General features: G+C 38.3%; 1 protein-coding gene across 4 annotated transcripts in view; it reads left to right on the forward strand.

Annotated features, from left to right (window-relative positions):
* c11.1 (maestro heat like repeat family protein c11.1) overlaps positions 1-15,915 on the forward strand; it is a 1,259,325-nt gene that overhangs the window by 1,033,474 nt on the left and 209,936 nt on the right. For 3 of the 4 annotated variants that reach the window (XM_090383553.1, XM_090383554.1, XM_090383555.1), the window contains one exon: positions 3,294-3,482. In XM_090383553.1, the coding sequence (XP_090239679.1) occupies positions 3,294-3,482 (189 nt within the window). The remainder of the gene's footprint in view (positions 1-3,293; positions 3,483-15,915) is intronic. The other variant, XM_090383556.1, reaches the window with a different exon arrangement.

The following is a 15,915-nucleotide window of genomic DNA, read 5'->3' on the forward strand; positions in this document are numbered from 1 at the left end:
ACAAGGTTGGGAATGACCATAAGAAAAAGGCTCCATTGGAGAAGAAACAATCACCAAGTTGTGATATGAGGTGCCTAGAGGACCACTCACCTTGACCTTGTACTTAATATTTGTTTATTAGAAAAAGATCAGGTTTATTGGCTGTGTGGTTAGGATTGTCTGGTATTCTGGTAGGTAAATGAATAATCTGTGCAAGGTCATTAATAATTGCAAAAGACTCAGCATCTCGACCAGCTTGATCCGTGTAACTATAAAACGGAAACCATCTGTAAATATGAACATCAAAATCACCAAGGAAAATTACTTCACTGTTAGAAAAGTTGGACCGGAGAAAGTCAAGTTTCCAAGTGATTAGTGGAGTTGGGAAAAAAAATAGAGGAAACAGATGAATTTGACAGAATGTGGTAGAGAGATTTTAAGCCAGAAAAGATCAAAAAGAGGAGATTCCAAATTACTGAGTCTCTGACAGGGAATATCGGAATGGACATATGCACAAATACCACCTTTGAAGCAAAAGGAATAATACAGCAAATAATTCAGTCGACTGAGATGCGCAGTGGTTGAATCAATCTATAACTGAAATTCCGTCAGGAAAATTACTTTGCACTTGCCAGACTGTAAGTGAAAATGGACATCACTGAGACCATATATATTTGTGAAATGAATGAGGAATGTTTGGGAGGTTTAGATCTTTTTGCAGAGATAAGTTTGCTCTATTTGTTTGTCAATTCATGGTGCATTCGTCTGTAAGAAAAGGTGGGGGGGGGGGGACATGCTGTTTGAATTAATCAGATTTTTGGATATATCACTTACATGTGGTAAGAATTTGTACAAGAATAAACCCAGTATGATACGTAGAACACTTCCGTATGATACGCTCCAGAAATTAAATTGAACAAAACATTAATGCCAAATGTTTACAGTAAAAAAATCAATTGAATTCAATTAAAAATTAATTAAAAAAGTTTAACATAAATTTTAAAAAACAATTTTCCTTCCTGAAGCTGACAACACTTTTCAACCATATGTCATGATCACAGGAATGAAAATTACCACATATGTGTGAGCATGACTCTTAAATAAAGATTATTAGTCTTTGCGCATGCACATAAAAGACCAGAAATCAGGGATTAGATATGGCCGGTGAACGTTAATAGAATTATCATGTAATTTAATTTCAGTGGTGTATATAATCAATAGTCTTGTATAATTATGTTGGAGACTAAGTATTTTGGCCTTGTTGGATAAAAATATATATAATATTGGTGTAGATACACCATAGTTTACCCATAAATTAAACTACGTACATAGTGTGAAGGCATCACTTTTAATTGTATCTCATATTGTGGCTACCTTCATAACGAGATACCAGGTATTGCACTACTTCGAATAAGTAACTCTTCTCTAGTAGAGAAGACTACTGTTATTTATTCTCAGTGGATACCACCACCACCCAGACGGTCCCCGTTTCAAAGCTGTTGTCCTATCATCGGCAGGTGGGCAGGTAACTATGATGTATCTACATTAGTATTATATAGTTAATTTAAACCCGTATCATATTATGCCTAGTGCATTTAATTTTCAAATACTGTTGAATAAAAATGTTTGTTTTTTATTAACGGCATGAAAGGCTAATTCTATCACTGCTGAATGAGAAGTACGAACTGAGGACACATGCAGTTCAACACGAAAACATTCAAAGGAAACCACACAGATCCTTGGTAAGATGAATCACCGCAAGAAATGTATACCAGGTCATTTATTTGTGTTGCAAAATAGGACAGAACTGAGCGATTGTTCAGTTTAGTGCGTAATTTTCGTATTAGTCAACATATGGGACAGAAATAAAGTATTTTTTTATGCTACTGTTGTTGGTTTGTGTAGTTTTTAGTGTCCTATCTTTAGCTTTTATCCTAATTCAGTGTATAGTAGAAAGAGTGTAACACCTGTTTAAGAATCTGCTTGTTAATATCTGTATTTCTGAGTCTAAAGCCGATTCCGTCTTTGAATATTTATAGGCATCGAGAAATTGATTAAAGATAATAGATCTCTTGTAGGTGAATGGGTGATAGCTGTTATAATGCAGAAGCATACCAGTGTTTGTTAGTTTACAATAGATGTTAAATTGGATTTTATTCAAGTCCCAAGTGTGAAATTTATAAAATTTAGCGACTTAGTATCCGTATTTTCCCTTTTTAATGTAAACTTTACTATGGGATGAATATTATTAAATGGATGTAAAATGTCTTGGATAGTGCTACTATCAGTAATAACAAGAATATTGTCTAAATACCTCCCATAGTATGTGATATGGGGTAGAAAAGGAGTCAATGTATACGTTGTTTACCCCGTATCACATACTATGGGAGGTATTTAGACAATGTTCTTGTTATTACTGATACTGCATGATGAAAAAGATGGGGGAGGATTTACTGGAGTTTTGCTTTGGAGACTAAATGCAGGTTCCACCACTTCAAGCTTCAATAAGGAAAGTGGTGGTATTGCACCAGTTGATGAGAGTCATCTACCACCTAGTGTTGCCTGGTAACACAGAGGGTTGACATTCTTCTGTGAGGTGTGGCACCACACCTCGACCCCTGCTTACGTTGGTTCACACCTGGTGGTCACCCACTAGCTGCCATATTTTGGGACTTGCTCATAGGGGTTATATGCAGGATTACTAAAAGTCCCACCATTCTGAAGGTGCAAGCAGAGGATCTGGCTGTCACAGATCAACCGGACTTCACCAAAATTTAGGTCCACTTTAATTGAGTGTCATCTGAATATCAGTTCCATCGGTGTTTTAGACCTCCCAGGTAGCAAGCACAGCTTCGTATATCTGAGAGAATGTCTACAACACCCTCAAGGACCAATTTGCCCAATTTGCTTCAAATTGCTTCAAAAACTGCTTAGATAAAAGTTTGATTATATTTAGAAAATACTGAGTTTCAGCCATTAGTATTAACATTTAATGCACAACAGTTATTTTTTGAAAAGACCTGCCAGGTCCTTTACAAATCTTCCAGGATTAAAACTGTAAGACACAGCACAATTTTATGTCCACTTTTCAAATAAAAAAGGAATAATTTTAAAAAAATGCAATAATTATTTTTTAAGAAGAAAAGATTCACAATTGAAATTCAGAATTCAATTAGATGTGAAAACTGCATTAGGTAATATTTAATTTTGTTAATAAGTATTTATTTTTTTATTAAATTGAATATGTATCTTTCTTTATTTGTATTAACTGCATGCATTGCATAAGAAATTTTTGTTTTTTATCTTTCTGTCAGATACAAAGATTTTCTAGTGTAATTCTCACTGCTATGATGACAGGTATGGATGATAAAGATGATCCTGATTGTGATATTACTATTGAGGCAATGAGCGGCTTATCTTCTGTTTTGCAGCAGGTTGCTGAAGAAGATGTACGTGGAGTTCTAATCAACATTTCTCTCCGTATCCGTCCCATGTTTGACAAGGTACTAATATCTAAACATAAAAGATAGATAAAAGAAAGAGAAACAATTACTGCAGTAAATATTACATAATTAGTTAATCAGTTTAAAGTATTTTCCCTAATAGAGTTATCTGCAATTTTAAATGTAGTAACTACAATAAGTACCAAATAAAATGTTCTGAAAAATTTATACAAGAATTAGTATCATTGCACCAGCTAGAAATGAAATGAATCTACACTATAATTACAGCAATACCCCGCATAGCACCGATAATTGGTACTGAAACTCTGTGTTATGTGAAACAGTGCTGATTGAGGTATAATTATAATGGGTTTTAATTAAATGCATACCAGAGAAACAGTTTATAAACAAATTATAATAAATCTATAAACAATTTATGCTTGATAGCCAATTAAAAGTATTTGAAATAAAAAAATATTGCAAAAATTTTATTAATGAAAAGGTGACATCATGAGAGATGAGAAAAAAGCTTTATTGTTTATTTAGGTATTTCAATAATGAAGTTTGATGAAGTCTTCTCATTCTTTTCTTAGCATTCAAGTCTTTGTAGCATTGAATCCCATCTTGTAAAATTTGCCGTATCTTGATGTTACGTTCAACTTTCAGATCTCTATTCATAATCGCCTCGTAGGCCATGTTGTTATTGTTGTTATTTGGTTTTTAGGAGCATTAGCAACTAAGACCATATTGCTCCGGGATATGCGGTGGTCATTCCCTGACCTTTCCACATCCTCCATATTTGGTGGCTCACGGGCTCGAACCCCGGTCTAATCAAGAAGCATGTGCTACGCACTGCTGCTCCTGCCCACCTGGCTATGGAGGCGCCGTAGGCCATGTAAACCCCCTGAAAAACATTCTCAAATTCTTCTGTTGAAAATTCTTTTGTGTTATCCACTTCACAATTGTTTTCCTCTTCTTCATATGCAGTTTGCTCATCAATTTCAAGGAGAGTTGCATCATCTAAGTCATTTGCATGTGAGTCAATGCAGTCACCACACATTGACAGTGTCCAAAGTTTCGAATCCCAAGTATGAGGGGAGCTATTGGCACGTGTGCATATGAGACAACAGAGTTAGCAGCACAGCATATATGTATGCGTACCTAGGCTACGACAACACAGCATATATGCAGCAAAACTCATTCAATAGCCTAGACACATGAAATGTGTCTAGGCTATTGAATGAGTTTTAATATGTACAGTGAATTTGACTTAAACTTAATTGAAAACCATGTTATAGTGAAACCTGTGCTGTTTGAAGCCATGCTAAGTGAGATATTGCTGCACTTATTATGCTTCATATTTGACCAGAGTGCTTAAAACACATCTTAAGTTTGTATCGATGATTGCTAAACATTCTGCAGAATAATGGTTGTTTAAGACTATCAAAAGTGGAGGTTCATGTTTTTAAGTTGTTTGGAGATTCAAAAAACAGAATGACAATATAATAGTTCTTTAGTGTACCCCACAGATAAACTGTTAGAACATATATGTGAAGTGAAAATGACCAGACATAAAGTTTTGAAAATCAAAATAACCTTGAAACTGTTTTCTCGGATTTCCATTCCTTGCCTGAGCACTCCAGATGAAAAAGTTACATATGAAATGAAGTGTGCTTTGAGTTGGCTTGGCTGCTATTGTGGTCTGAAAATACAAGTAATTCCCCCAATGGTGGGGTATTACTTGTATGTCTGGTAGTATTGTAGTTTTGCTACTGAACTGCATAATTGTTGCTAGACTGAACTGCATAATTGTTGAAAAAGCAAATTTTCTCACACTTCTCTGATGCCAATTAGCTGTGTAGAATGTATATCCAAGGTTTGATTTTCAGCTTCTGACAGTCTCTGAGAGAGGGAGATAGAGATTACTGGATATTCACTTTCTGCTAGTAGATTAGTAAGAGTCAGCAGTTTGCTTTAATACTTCTGATATTTTGGTAAAAGCAGATGAAATAATTTTTAAGTGGAATCCTATATAAGCAAGGGGAAGGTAGCCTGTGAGGTTCCTTATAAATCTTAGTTGGAGAGCCATGATTGGTTAGTCTAATTGAAATTGTGAAAAGTTCAAAGAGTGGTGACATGCTTGGTGAATCAGCAAAAAAACACGCATATGAATATGTGAGTTAAAAAAAAAAAAGTGCAGCCATTATCAACCCACTGCAGGATGGAAGCCTCCTCAACAATTCATGCTGAGGGAAATGGACCATAATCTGCCACGCTGGTCCAGTGCGAGTTGGCAGATCGACCATATTCAGCAGTCAGGGGCTTGAACCCCCAGTCTACTCAAAGAGCGTGTGCTACTGCACTCCCGCTCCTGACCACTCGGCTATGGAGGCCGTTAGACCTTGGTAACTAGGAACCTTAGGGTTGGCCTGCTTGAGGTCTGTAAGGCCCCAGGAGGGCATAGTAAATTGAATGAGAATGAAAGCTTAAAAGTTATAAATGATGCTAGACCTATGGGACATAAATTTAAATTACAGGAGAAGAGGTATAGACTTGATTGTAGGAAGTGTCCTTTTATCTAGCTAGTTTCCACTGGTAAAAGTTACCTCCATAAGCAGTTGACAGACAGGAAAAATTCAAAGATCAGCTGATGGGCGTAATTGAATTATTAATAACTGATTGTTTCAGTAATTGAAATAATCAATTGTTCGATGATTTGTCATTGAATTAGACATCTCTGATAAACATTGAATTAGATCTGATATCTGATCAATATACTTTCTTCTTCAGGTTTCCTGTTCAATTTGAATGCTGGAGACCAACATTTTGCAACCAATTCTGTCTCTTGCTTTGTGAAAATGTTCTTGTGTTCTTTGAAGTTATCAAACAACTTTTTTCTTTGTCTTCCTTTTGCTTTTTTGCCTTTAATCTTCTTTTGCAGGATTAGTCTCTGCAGGTCATATCGAGGGCCTCCTCTTATAATATGCCTGAGGTAGGCAGACTTTTTCCTTGCAATTGTAGTTAGTAGTGTTCTCGTGGTCCTTTCCCTCTTAAGGACCAACTCATTGGTGACCGAACGGCCTGTGGAATTTTGAGCATTCTTCTGAGCTTACACATCTCAAAGGCTTCTGGTTTCCTGATTTCCACCTTCCCATGACCCATGTCTCACATCCATATAGGAGAGTGCTCCATGTGTAGCATTTGACCAGCTGATATCTTTTCTGAAAATCCAATTTAGTGTCACAGAGGAAGTTCTTAAGATTCTTAAATTCCTCTTTGGCCATACCAATTCTGCTTCTAATATCTATGCCTTGACCATTATTATTTTAAAGATCTTTCCCAGACTGCTCACTTGTTCAGTGGGAGAGTTGCCGCAGCATATTTTGATTCTAGGCGATGTGTTTTGCTAATGACCATAATTTTGGTCTTTTTGCCATTAATTGTTAAACTTATCTGTTTGCTGGCTGTTACAACTTTATTGAGGTGCCTCCATAGCCAGGTGGGAGGGAGCAGCAGTGCGTAGCACACGCTTCTTGATTAGACCGGGGTTCGAGCCCATCACCACCAAATACGGAGGATGTGGAAAGGTCAGGGAATGACCACCGCATATTCCCGGAGCGATATGGCCTTAGTTGTTAATGCTCCTTAAAAAAAAAAAGTTACAACTTTATTGAGGAGTTTTCCTCTGATGTTGCAATGTGAGCAGTATAGTCTGCATATCACAGGTTACTGATAACTGACCATTAACAGTAATTCCTTCTTTAGGCTCTTGTATTAGATCTGTAATGGTTTTGACATAGAAATTGTATAGCATAGGATATAAAACTCCTTCCCTCGCTCCTTTCTGGATTTGTACCCAGTCTATGGTTTCTTCCTCTACAGTGATTGTCACTTATTGCTGAAGATAAAGTAACCATAGTATCCTTAGTTCCTTGGGATCAATGTTTAGGTTTTTCAAGAGCTGGAATAGGATATCATGCCTCAAGCAAACGAATGCTTTGTTAAAGTCAATGAAGTGGACAAATAGGTTCTGCTAGTGTTGAATTGCTCTTTCTGCCAAAATATTAAGAACAAATATTGCTTCTCTTGTGCCAACCGCCTTTTTAAAACCCATCTGGTCTTTTCCAATTTGCTTTTGTATCTTGCCTTCAATTCTGCATAGAATCATCTTCAAGAGAACTTTCATGGAAAGTTCTTATTATGAGACTTATTGTGTGGTGGTCTGCACATTTTGCTGCGCTTGTCTTTTTGGTATGGGAATAAAGATGGATCTCAGAAAGTCAAGGGGTAGTTTTCCTCCATTGATGATGTCATTGAAAATATTGAGAAGCTGTTTTTTCTCTTTTGTTTCGAGGTACTTGAGCATTCTGTCTGGGATGTTATCAGTGCCAGTTGCTTTGTTATTGTTCATTAACTTAATCGCTTACTCCAATCTTTTCATCAGAAAGTCTCGATATTCACCATCTGTTTGGTTGTTGTCATTTCTTAATTTTCTGTCCTCATTGCTGTATAGTACTCTCTGGTATTCTTACCATCTGTCCTTTTTCTGTTGCTTGTTCACAGTTTCCTTGTTGTTTTTATCTAGAATGTGGCCTCGTGTGCAGTTTTTGCTGATTTTGCATAGTTTCTTCACTTCCTTGTGGACTAGATGTTCCTTATGTTCATTTTGCAGGTATTCAGTCCTTTTCCATATCTGCTTTGCCTTCCTTATTTCCTTCCTAATCTAACAGTCATCGTATATTTTTCTTCATCTTTGTTCTAAAACTTTTTCCTGCACTTCATTAGATCTAGTATTCCACTTGTCACCCATTGCTGTTAGCATTCCTTTGGGCACATCCAAAAATTGCATTTGCAGCATCTGTCATTATATTCTTGAATTGAGTCCAATTGGATTCTGGATATCTATTTGGCATTAGCATTAGTAGAGGCATTTGATGCAAGAAAGCAAGCTAATGCAGCATCAGCCAAAAAAAAATTAAGTAAAAAAAATAAATAGAAAATAACCACTTCCACTTCACCCCTCTGTTCGTTCGAAATACCTGTCCAGCTGAGCCTTAAACTTATTTAGGCTATCAACTTCCACGACAAGGGATGGAAGTCTGTTCCACCTACCAACCACCCGTTGGCTAAAGGCAAATTTCCGTACATCTATCCTACATCTGTCTTTCCTCAATTTGAATTTATGCCCTCTCAGGTGATTATTCTGAGCAAGAGGAAGAATCCCATCAGCATTGAGCATGCTCAAACCATTCAAGGCTTTGTACACCTCTATCAGATCACCTCGCTGGTGCCTAGTCTCCAGACACTGTGATTCGCAAAACTTAAGCCTTTCTTCGTAAGAGCACCCCTTTGTTCCATTCACTAATCTTGTTGCCCTTCTCTGTACTCGTTCTAGCAGCTCTACATCCTTCTTGAAATGAGGCCTCCAGGCCTGTATACAGTACTCTAGGTATGGCCTGACCATTGCCTTATACAAGGGAATAATCACCTCCTTATCCCTGCTAGAAAAATTCCTATATATCATTGACAATACACCATGAGCTACTCTTGCAGCCCGTCTGCACTGCTCAGAGAACTTCATATCTGCCTGCACAACCACCCCCAAGGTCCCTTTCATTCTCTACCACTGTCAGTGTAGTACCACAGAGTTGATACGTTGCTCTGGGGTTGCTGTTTCCCATATGTAGTACTTTACATTTGTCAATGTTAAACTTCATTTGCCACCTCTCAGCCCATCTGCTCAACCTTTCCAGATCCTGTTGCAGCAGCATAGTGTCAGTAGTGTCCTTGACAACCCTGCCAACCTTCGTATCTTCTGCAAACTTGGACATTAAGCTTGATATACCATCATCAATATCATTTATAAATACAGAAAACAATAAAGGACCCAATACTGAACCCTGAGGGACTCCACTAATAACATTAGTCCACGATGAGCAGTGTCCATTGATTACCACTCTCTGTCTTCTTCCCCTCAACCATCCCTTTATCCATAGCAGCAATTTGCCTCCAATGTCACACTGCTCCAATTTGTGTAGCAGTCTTCCATGTGCAACAGTATCAAAAGCCTTTCTAAGATCCAAGTATATAATATCAAAGCTATTCCCTGCATCCAGTTCTTTTGTGACTGCATCATAGTATCCAATCAAATTGGTCAGGCAAGACTTCCCCTTAACAAAACCATGCTGGGTCCGAGCTATAACTGAAGTCTTGTCTAGATGATCCTGCAGTGCTTCTTTAACCAGTGCCTCCATTAATTTTCCAGGAACAGAAGTTAAACTCACAGGTCTATAATTACTTGTGTCAGCCTTTGATCCTCCCTTGTGAATTGGGGTCACATTTGCACATCTCCAGTCCATGGGTACCTCCCCTGAGTCCAAGGAAGCTCTCATAATTATGGCTAAGGGTTTCCTTACTTCCTTTGCTGGCTCCTTTAATATAACTGGATAGATCCCATCCACCCCAGGTGCCTTTCTTGTGTTTATCTTCAACAATTTCTCCTCCATTTTACTCTCAGTTATTATAAGATTCTCTAGCTTACGGCTAGAGTTGAATACACCTCTGGCATTCCCCTCGCTGAATAACTCCTCATGTGTGAATGTCGATGCAAAATATTCAGTTTGTTAGCTACCTGAGCAGGGTCATCAACAGTTGACCCATCGATATCAAGTGGACCAATCTGATTCATCCCCTTCCTTCTAGAGTTTACATAAGTAAAGAACTCTTTGCTGTTTTTCTTCGCATCCCTTGCCAAGGATCTCTTGTAATCTGCCTTCGCCTGCCTAACCTCGTTTGTAACTTGGTTACAGATCAACTTGTATCTATCATAGGCTTCTGTGTCACGTGTTAATTTGTATGTATCCCATGCATTTTTCTTCTCTGCCATATGCCTCATTAGTTCATCTGACATCCATTTAGGCCTAAACCTTGAACAATATTTCTTAGTTGCTATGTAAAGCCTAGTAGCTTCCAAGATAAGTTCTTTGAATGCTTCCCATTTTGAATTTGCTGTTGGTAACATCATCAGTTGATCCAACTTTAAATACTGTCTCAGTCCATCGTAGTCGCCTTTACGAAAGCAATACCCATCCCTTTACCCCTAATGGTAGTTACCTCTTTGAGTAACTCCCACTTCAGACACTGTGATCACTGCCACCTAGTGGTTCATTTATCTGCAGATTCTTGATGCATGAAGAATCACTACTGATAATCAAATAAAGAGTATTACTCCCTCTAGTTGCCTTCTGAACATGCTGATGTAGAAAACAATCATCCAATAAATCCACAAAAGCCTTACTAGTGTGAGTGACCAGCCCCCAAATTCCGGTCAATATCTGGGAAATTAAAATTCCCCATTATAAGACTTTCTGATTTACTGGCCCACTCTAGTTCTCTGTACAGTTTCTTATTATACTCATCAGAGTCATTAGGCCTATAGCACACTCCTACTCTCAATTTTGATCTCCCAATGCTTATGTCAAACCAAACTGACTTGACACTGCACTATCCAGCGATGTCGACTGGCTTCACTTCCTTGGATTTTATGTTTCTTAACTAATAGCATAACCCCTCCTCCCTTCCTGTCCTGTTTATACTTTCTGTAGACATTGTACTCCCCAAATTCCAGTTCTACATTCCTTATATCTGTGTGACACCACGTCTCTGAAATCCCAACAATATCTGCCTTTAATGTTTTGAGCAATACCTCAAATTTACTAAACTCCTAGCATTGGTGTACATGCAAGTATACATGCACCTGCTCTTCCTCTTAGCCACCCTAACACAACCCATGTGTTCACTTGTACCCCATGATTCCCAGCAGTCTCTGAAATATCCTGCATCTTATTTTCCAGGCTGCTGCTCATTGCAATAGAAGGAGTGCAAGAATCACTTTCTCCTCTGCCAGTGGCTACCGTTAATCTATTAGTCCTTGTATCCCCCCAATCTAGCAGTTTTCTGACCCACCTAACACTGCCTCGATAGCATCAGCAAACATTCTTGCACCCTTTCTATTTAAGTGTATCCCATCCCTGTAGAAGCAGTCTCTCCTGTTAAGAAGTACAGACCAGGCTGAAAAAAATTCTACCCCTTGAGCCCCTGCACAATCTTTCCAGGGCCGAATTGATCGATAGGGCTCCTATCGTGTCTGGGCAGAATTGCAGACACTTTCAGCATATCGAAATTACCATTTGCTCTTCAGTTGTACTTGTGAGTTGTCTCCCATATACAACCTGACTGATCAATATATATATATATACGTGCGCGCGTGCATACACACCTGATCAGAATCATTGTCTGAGTGGTTATAACGCTTTATCTTTAGTTTCAGTGATATCAGATGGAATCTTTTTTTACTCTCTCGTCTTTGGTTTTCGTGTGGTCAATTCTGTAATCACCTAATTTACGTATAATAAATTATGCCCATCACTACTTAGAACACACAAAAGTTTTTCTCTTTTTTTTTTTTTTTTTTTTTCCCCGTACAGTAAAGCCTAGGGCTTGCTTGGATACTGTGGACTTGTTAGCTGATTTCCTTTACTGGGTTTTTATTATATACTGTTTTAACAGATCTATTGCTTTGATATGAATATAAATTAGTGGCATGAATTAGTAGATTTTAGTATTAGTATTACAAGGGTTTAGTGTCAAACAACATTAACTACAAAATCATTTTGTAGTTGATGTTTTTGTAATTAAACAAATAAAAAATCATTTGACAATTTCTTGGTTTACCGGAAATGTACTTACAGCCTAAGCTAACCTGTAAAGTACTAGAGAGATACAGTTCTATGACACGATATGCATTGTTATCTGTATAAAGTAAAACTAAAGTTATCACAAAAAGAAGATGCAATTTTGTAGTAAACCCTCGATTAGTAGTGGCAAATAATGCAAGAAAACTAACTATGCACCATCAACCAATAAAAAAAAAAAAACTTTCCAATTTCACCTGTCCATTCCATCAGTAGTTTTTTCTAATTCTTCCTTGAATTTATGCAAATTACCTGGCTGAAGGCAAACTTCTACACATATAGCCTGCAACCATCCTTCCTCAATTGGAATTCATGCCCCATCATGTATGCAGGTGCCCATTTCCAGACCCTGCAGTTTTCAGAAATGAAGCCTTTCTTTCTTTGTAAGGGCACCTTTTATTCCCCTCACCAATCTCATTACCCTTTTCTGCACCCACTGGATGTGGGTCTGTAATGGCAGACCTACATCCTTCCAAAAATGAGGCCTCCAGACTTGTATGCAGTACTCAAGATGTGGCCTAACAATTGCCTTGTGCGCAGTAAGATAATCACCTCCTTCTACCTTCTAGCAAAATTTCTGTACATCAGTGGCAAAATCCCGAACTCTCCTGGCATCTGCCCCCCCCCCCCTGGGTGCCAAGCGTTCCATGGCCAAGCAATTCTAGTGCGTTTCTGAAAGCGTTTTCTATAAAAGCATTTAAGCAAACAGTTTCTATTTTTAGTTTCAAACACCATTTTCTTGATTTCTATATCTGAGTAGCTCTTTCGCACTATAAGAAGTAGGCAGAGACCCAAAAAGGAAATCCACCTTTCTGTTTCTTTTTCTATTAGTACTAACTTACTAACTCAGCCACTTGATTACCTCATGGCAATCAAGTGGCTGATTGGCCCTGCCTCCCCATGGCAGGGCCAGAAACCTGTGTGGTAAAGGAAAACCCCAGGGCCAAAAGGAGCCAAACATGGATTTCGACAACTCCAATCAACACAGCAAATCCAAATTCAATGGATTTGCACCAGCCCGATGATGACACAACCAACAGAAAGAGACTGAAGACAGATGCTTGCAGAGTAGAACATCCAAGTTTCCTGATCTTGCATTCTTTAACAAATCAGGCAATCTATTGCCATTTCTCATACAGAAATGTCTGGAAAGTGTAGTAGGTTCCCCGAAAATGGTGAGATGTCTTAAATCTGGCAACCTACTGGTTGAGACCACCAGCTCCAAACACTCTGAGTCCCTTCTCAAACTCACCACATTCGGTGGAATTCTAGTCAAGGTGCCACCACATGCTACACTCAGTACCTCCAAAGGTGTCATCTCAGAATGGGACCTAATGAATGTCTCAGAGGAGGAAATTGTAAATGAATTGCAAGATCAGAAGGTCACACAAGCGAAAAGAATTATGGTGAAGAAAGATGGTTCACCAAAACATTTACATTTAGTTCACCAAACCTGCCTTCATCGGTGAAAGCCACGTATTTTAACTGCTGCATTTGCCCATATATTCCAAATCCAATAAGATGTTATAAATGTCAGAAATTTGGACTCTCCCAAACGGTGTGTCGAGATGATGCTTATGTGGCTCGAAGGAGCATGTTCAAGCTGATTGCAAATCACAGTCCTCACTCTGCCCTAATTGTAAAGGCAACCACTCAGCCTTCTCTAAAACATGTGACTAGTGGAAATATGAAAAGAAAATCCAGTAGTACAAGATAGAAAAAAGTCTCATTTTTAGAAGCAAGAAAACAGATACAGCAACAGATGCCAAAATATGCTGATGCTGCTAAAAGATTTCATACAATATCAGTTCAGACTGATACATCAATTCTGCCTAGCATCTCTATTTCTGAATGGGCTCAATCTATACTCTCTTCCATACCTCAGTCCTCAAAGCAACAGACTTCAAACAGATCCAATAACACGCCAGTCACGATACCACCTGTTGCTCATGCAACTTCCGTAAGACCTACTCAAAGAGAAAACTCTGATCCCGTTAACAAACAGCATGCTGAATCTTCTTCCCCTATGGACACAAATGAGACTTGCAATCAAGAAGAAAATGAAACTATTCTGGAAATTCATCCAGAAGACGAAATAGATACCAAACCTGTTTTTTTCAAAAAGAGACACAATGAAAGTTGACCGCCTGAAAGAGACTTCCAAAAAGCAGACAGACATAGCTTCACCATTTTAATCCAAACAATGAAAAACATTGTTCAGTGGAACTGCAGAGGCTTTTTCTGCAATATTGACGACATCCACGAGATAATTATGAATCTCGTGGATGTCGTCATCCACGAGATTCATAATTATCATATAATCCAATTGGAATCTGCTTACAGGAGACATATTTAACACCTCAGTTGTCTCTCTCAATAAAAAATTATACTTTCTTTCGGCAAGACAGACCTACAATCACTAATGCTCGTGGAGGAGTAGGTCATACTCATAGACTCATGAGTCCCTTGTAAACACATTCTGTTACAAACTGCTATTGAAGCTGTGGCCATGCAAATAGCAACTGGCATCTCTAACACTGGTTTCTATCTACCTACCACCCAGTTATCCTTGTACCTTTCAAGAACTTGAAGATCTCATTCTGCAGTTGCCAACTCCTTTCTGTTTATTGAGTGACTTCAATGGACACCATCCATTGTGGGGACCTCCCAATGCAGATGCACGAGGACAACTCATTGAAATGATTGTTGACAGACAAAATCTAACCATGTTAAATATTGGCTCACCAACTTATCTCCACCTCCCAAAAGGAACAGTCTCTGCAATAGACCTCTCCATCTGCTCTCCGATCCTCTTCCCTAATATTGCCTTAACAGTGACCACTATCCAATAATCTGTAAAATACAAACTGCATAAATTCAGAAACCAGCACAAAAATGGAAATTTTCCAGGGCAGATTGGGCAAAGTTCACATCTCATGTCTCCTTCAACAATCAGGCTACTGAATATCATCCAATTGACAAAGCTACTGACCATATTACAAAACAGATCCTAGCAGCTTCATCTATTACCATCCCACAATCACAGTCAAGCATCCGTACAAGCAGAAACTATTGGTGGAATGACGACTGTAAGAATACAAAAAAGAAAAAAACCATGCATGGAATTTATTCTGCAAATATTGTCTTATCAGAAATCAAGTGTCATTCATTTCTGTAACAAACAAAAGGTGCAACCAGATCCAGAAATACACTTAAGAAATCAACCTATCATTGTTGTGAACAGTGTTCATCTTCTTGGTGTGATTTTTGATAATAAATTGAACTTTTCAGAATACATCAAACATCTACGGACTGTTTGCGAAAAAAATGAACTTACTAAGAGTTATCTCTTCTACATCATGGGGTGCAGATCGTTACACCTTACTTCACTTGTATAGAGCCCTAATCAGATCTCGCCTTGATTATGGTGCCCCAGTGTATGATTCTGCTAGGGAAAGCATGCTAGAATGGCTTGGCTAGCATGCTTTCCCTATTCAATATTCTGCCCTCAGGATTGCTGTAGGTGCTTATAGAACATTGCCAGTACAGTCTTTATATCAAAGTGCATGAACCTCTGCTCAGCCTCCTGAACTACGGGACCAAATTTCTAAGTCTAACTGCTCACCCCATTAGCCCAGTACTTAATGATCCACCGTTCTCAATGCACTATAGAAATAAACCTAGAGCAGTTCAACCTACTGGCATCAGATTGCAGGCATTATCACAAACCTGGAATATAC

This window comes from Mastigoproctus giganteus, chromosome 10, assembly GCF_048544385.1.
Source record: "Mastigoproctus giganteus isolate SK-2022 chromosome 10, ASM4854438v1, whole genome shotgun sequence".
Classification (NCBI taxonomy): Eukaryota; Metazoa; Arthropoda; class Arachnida; order Uropygi; family Thelyphonidae; genus Mastigoproctus; species Mastigoproctus giganteus.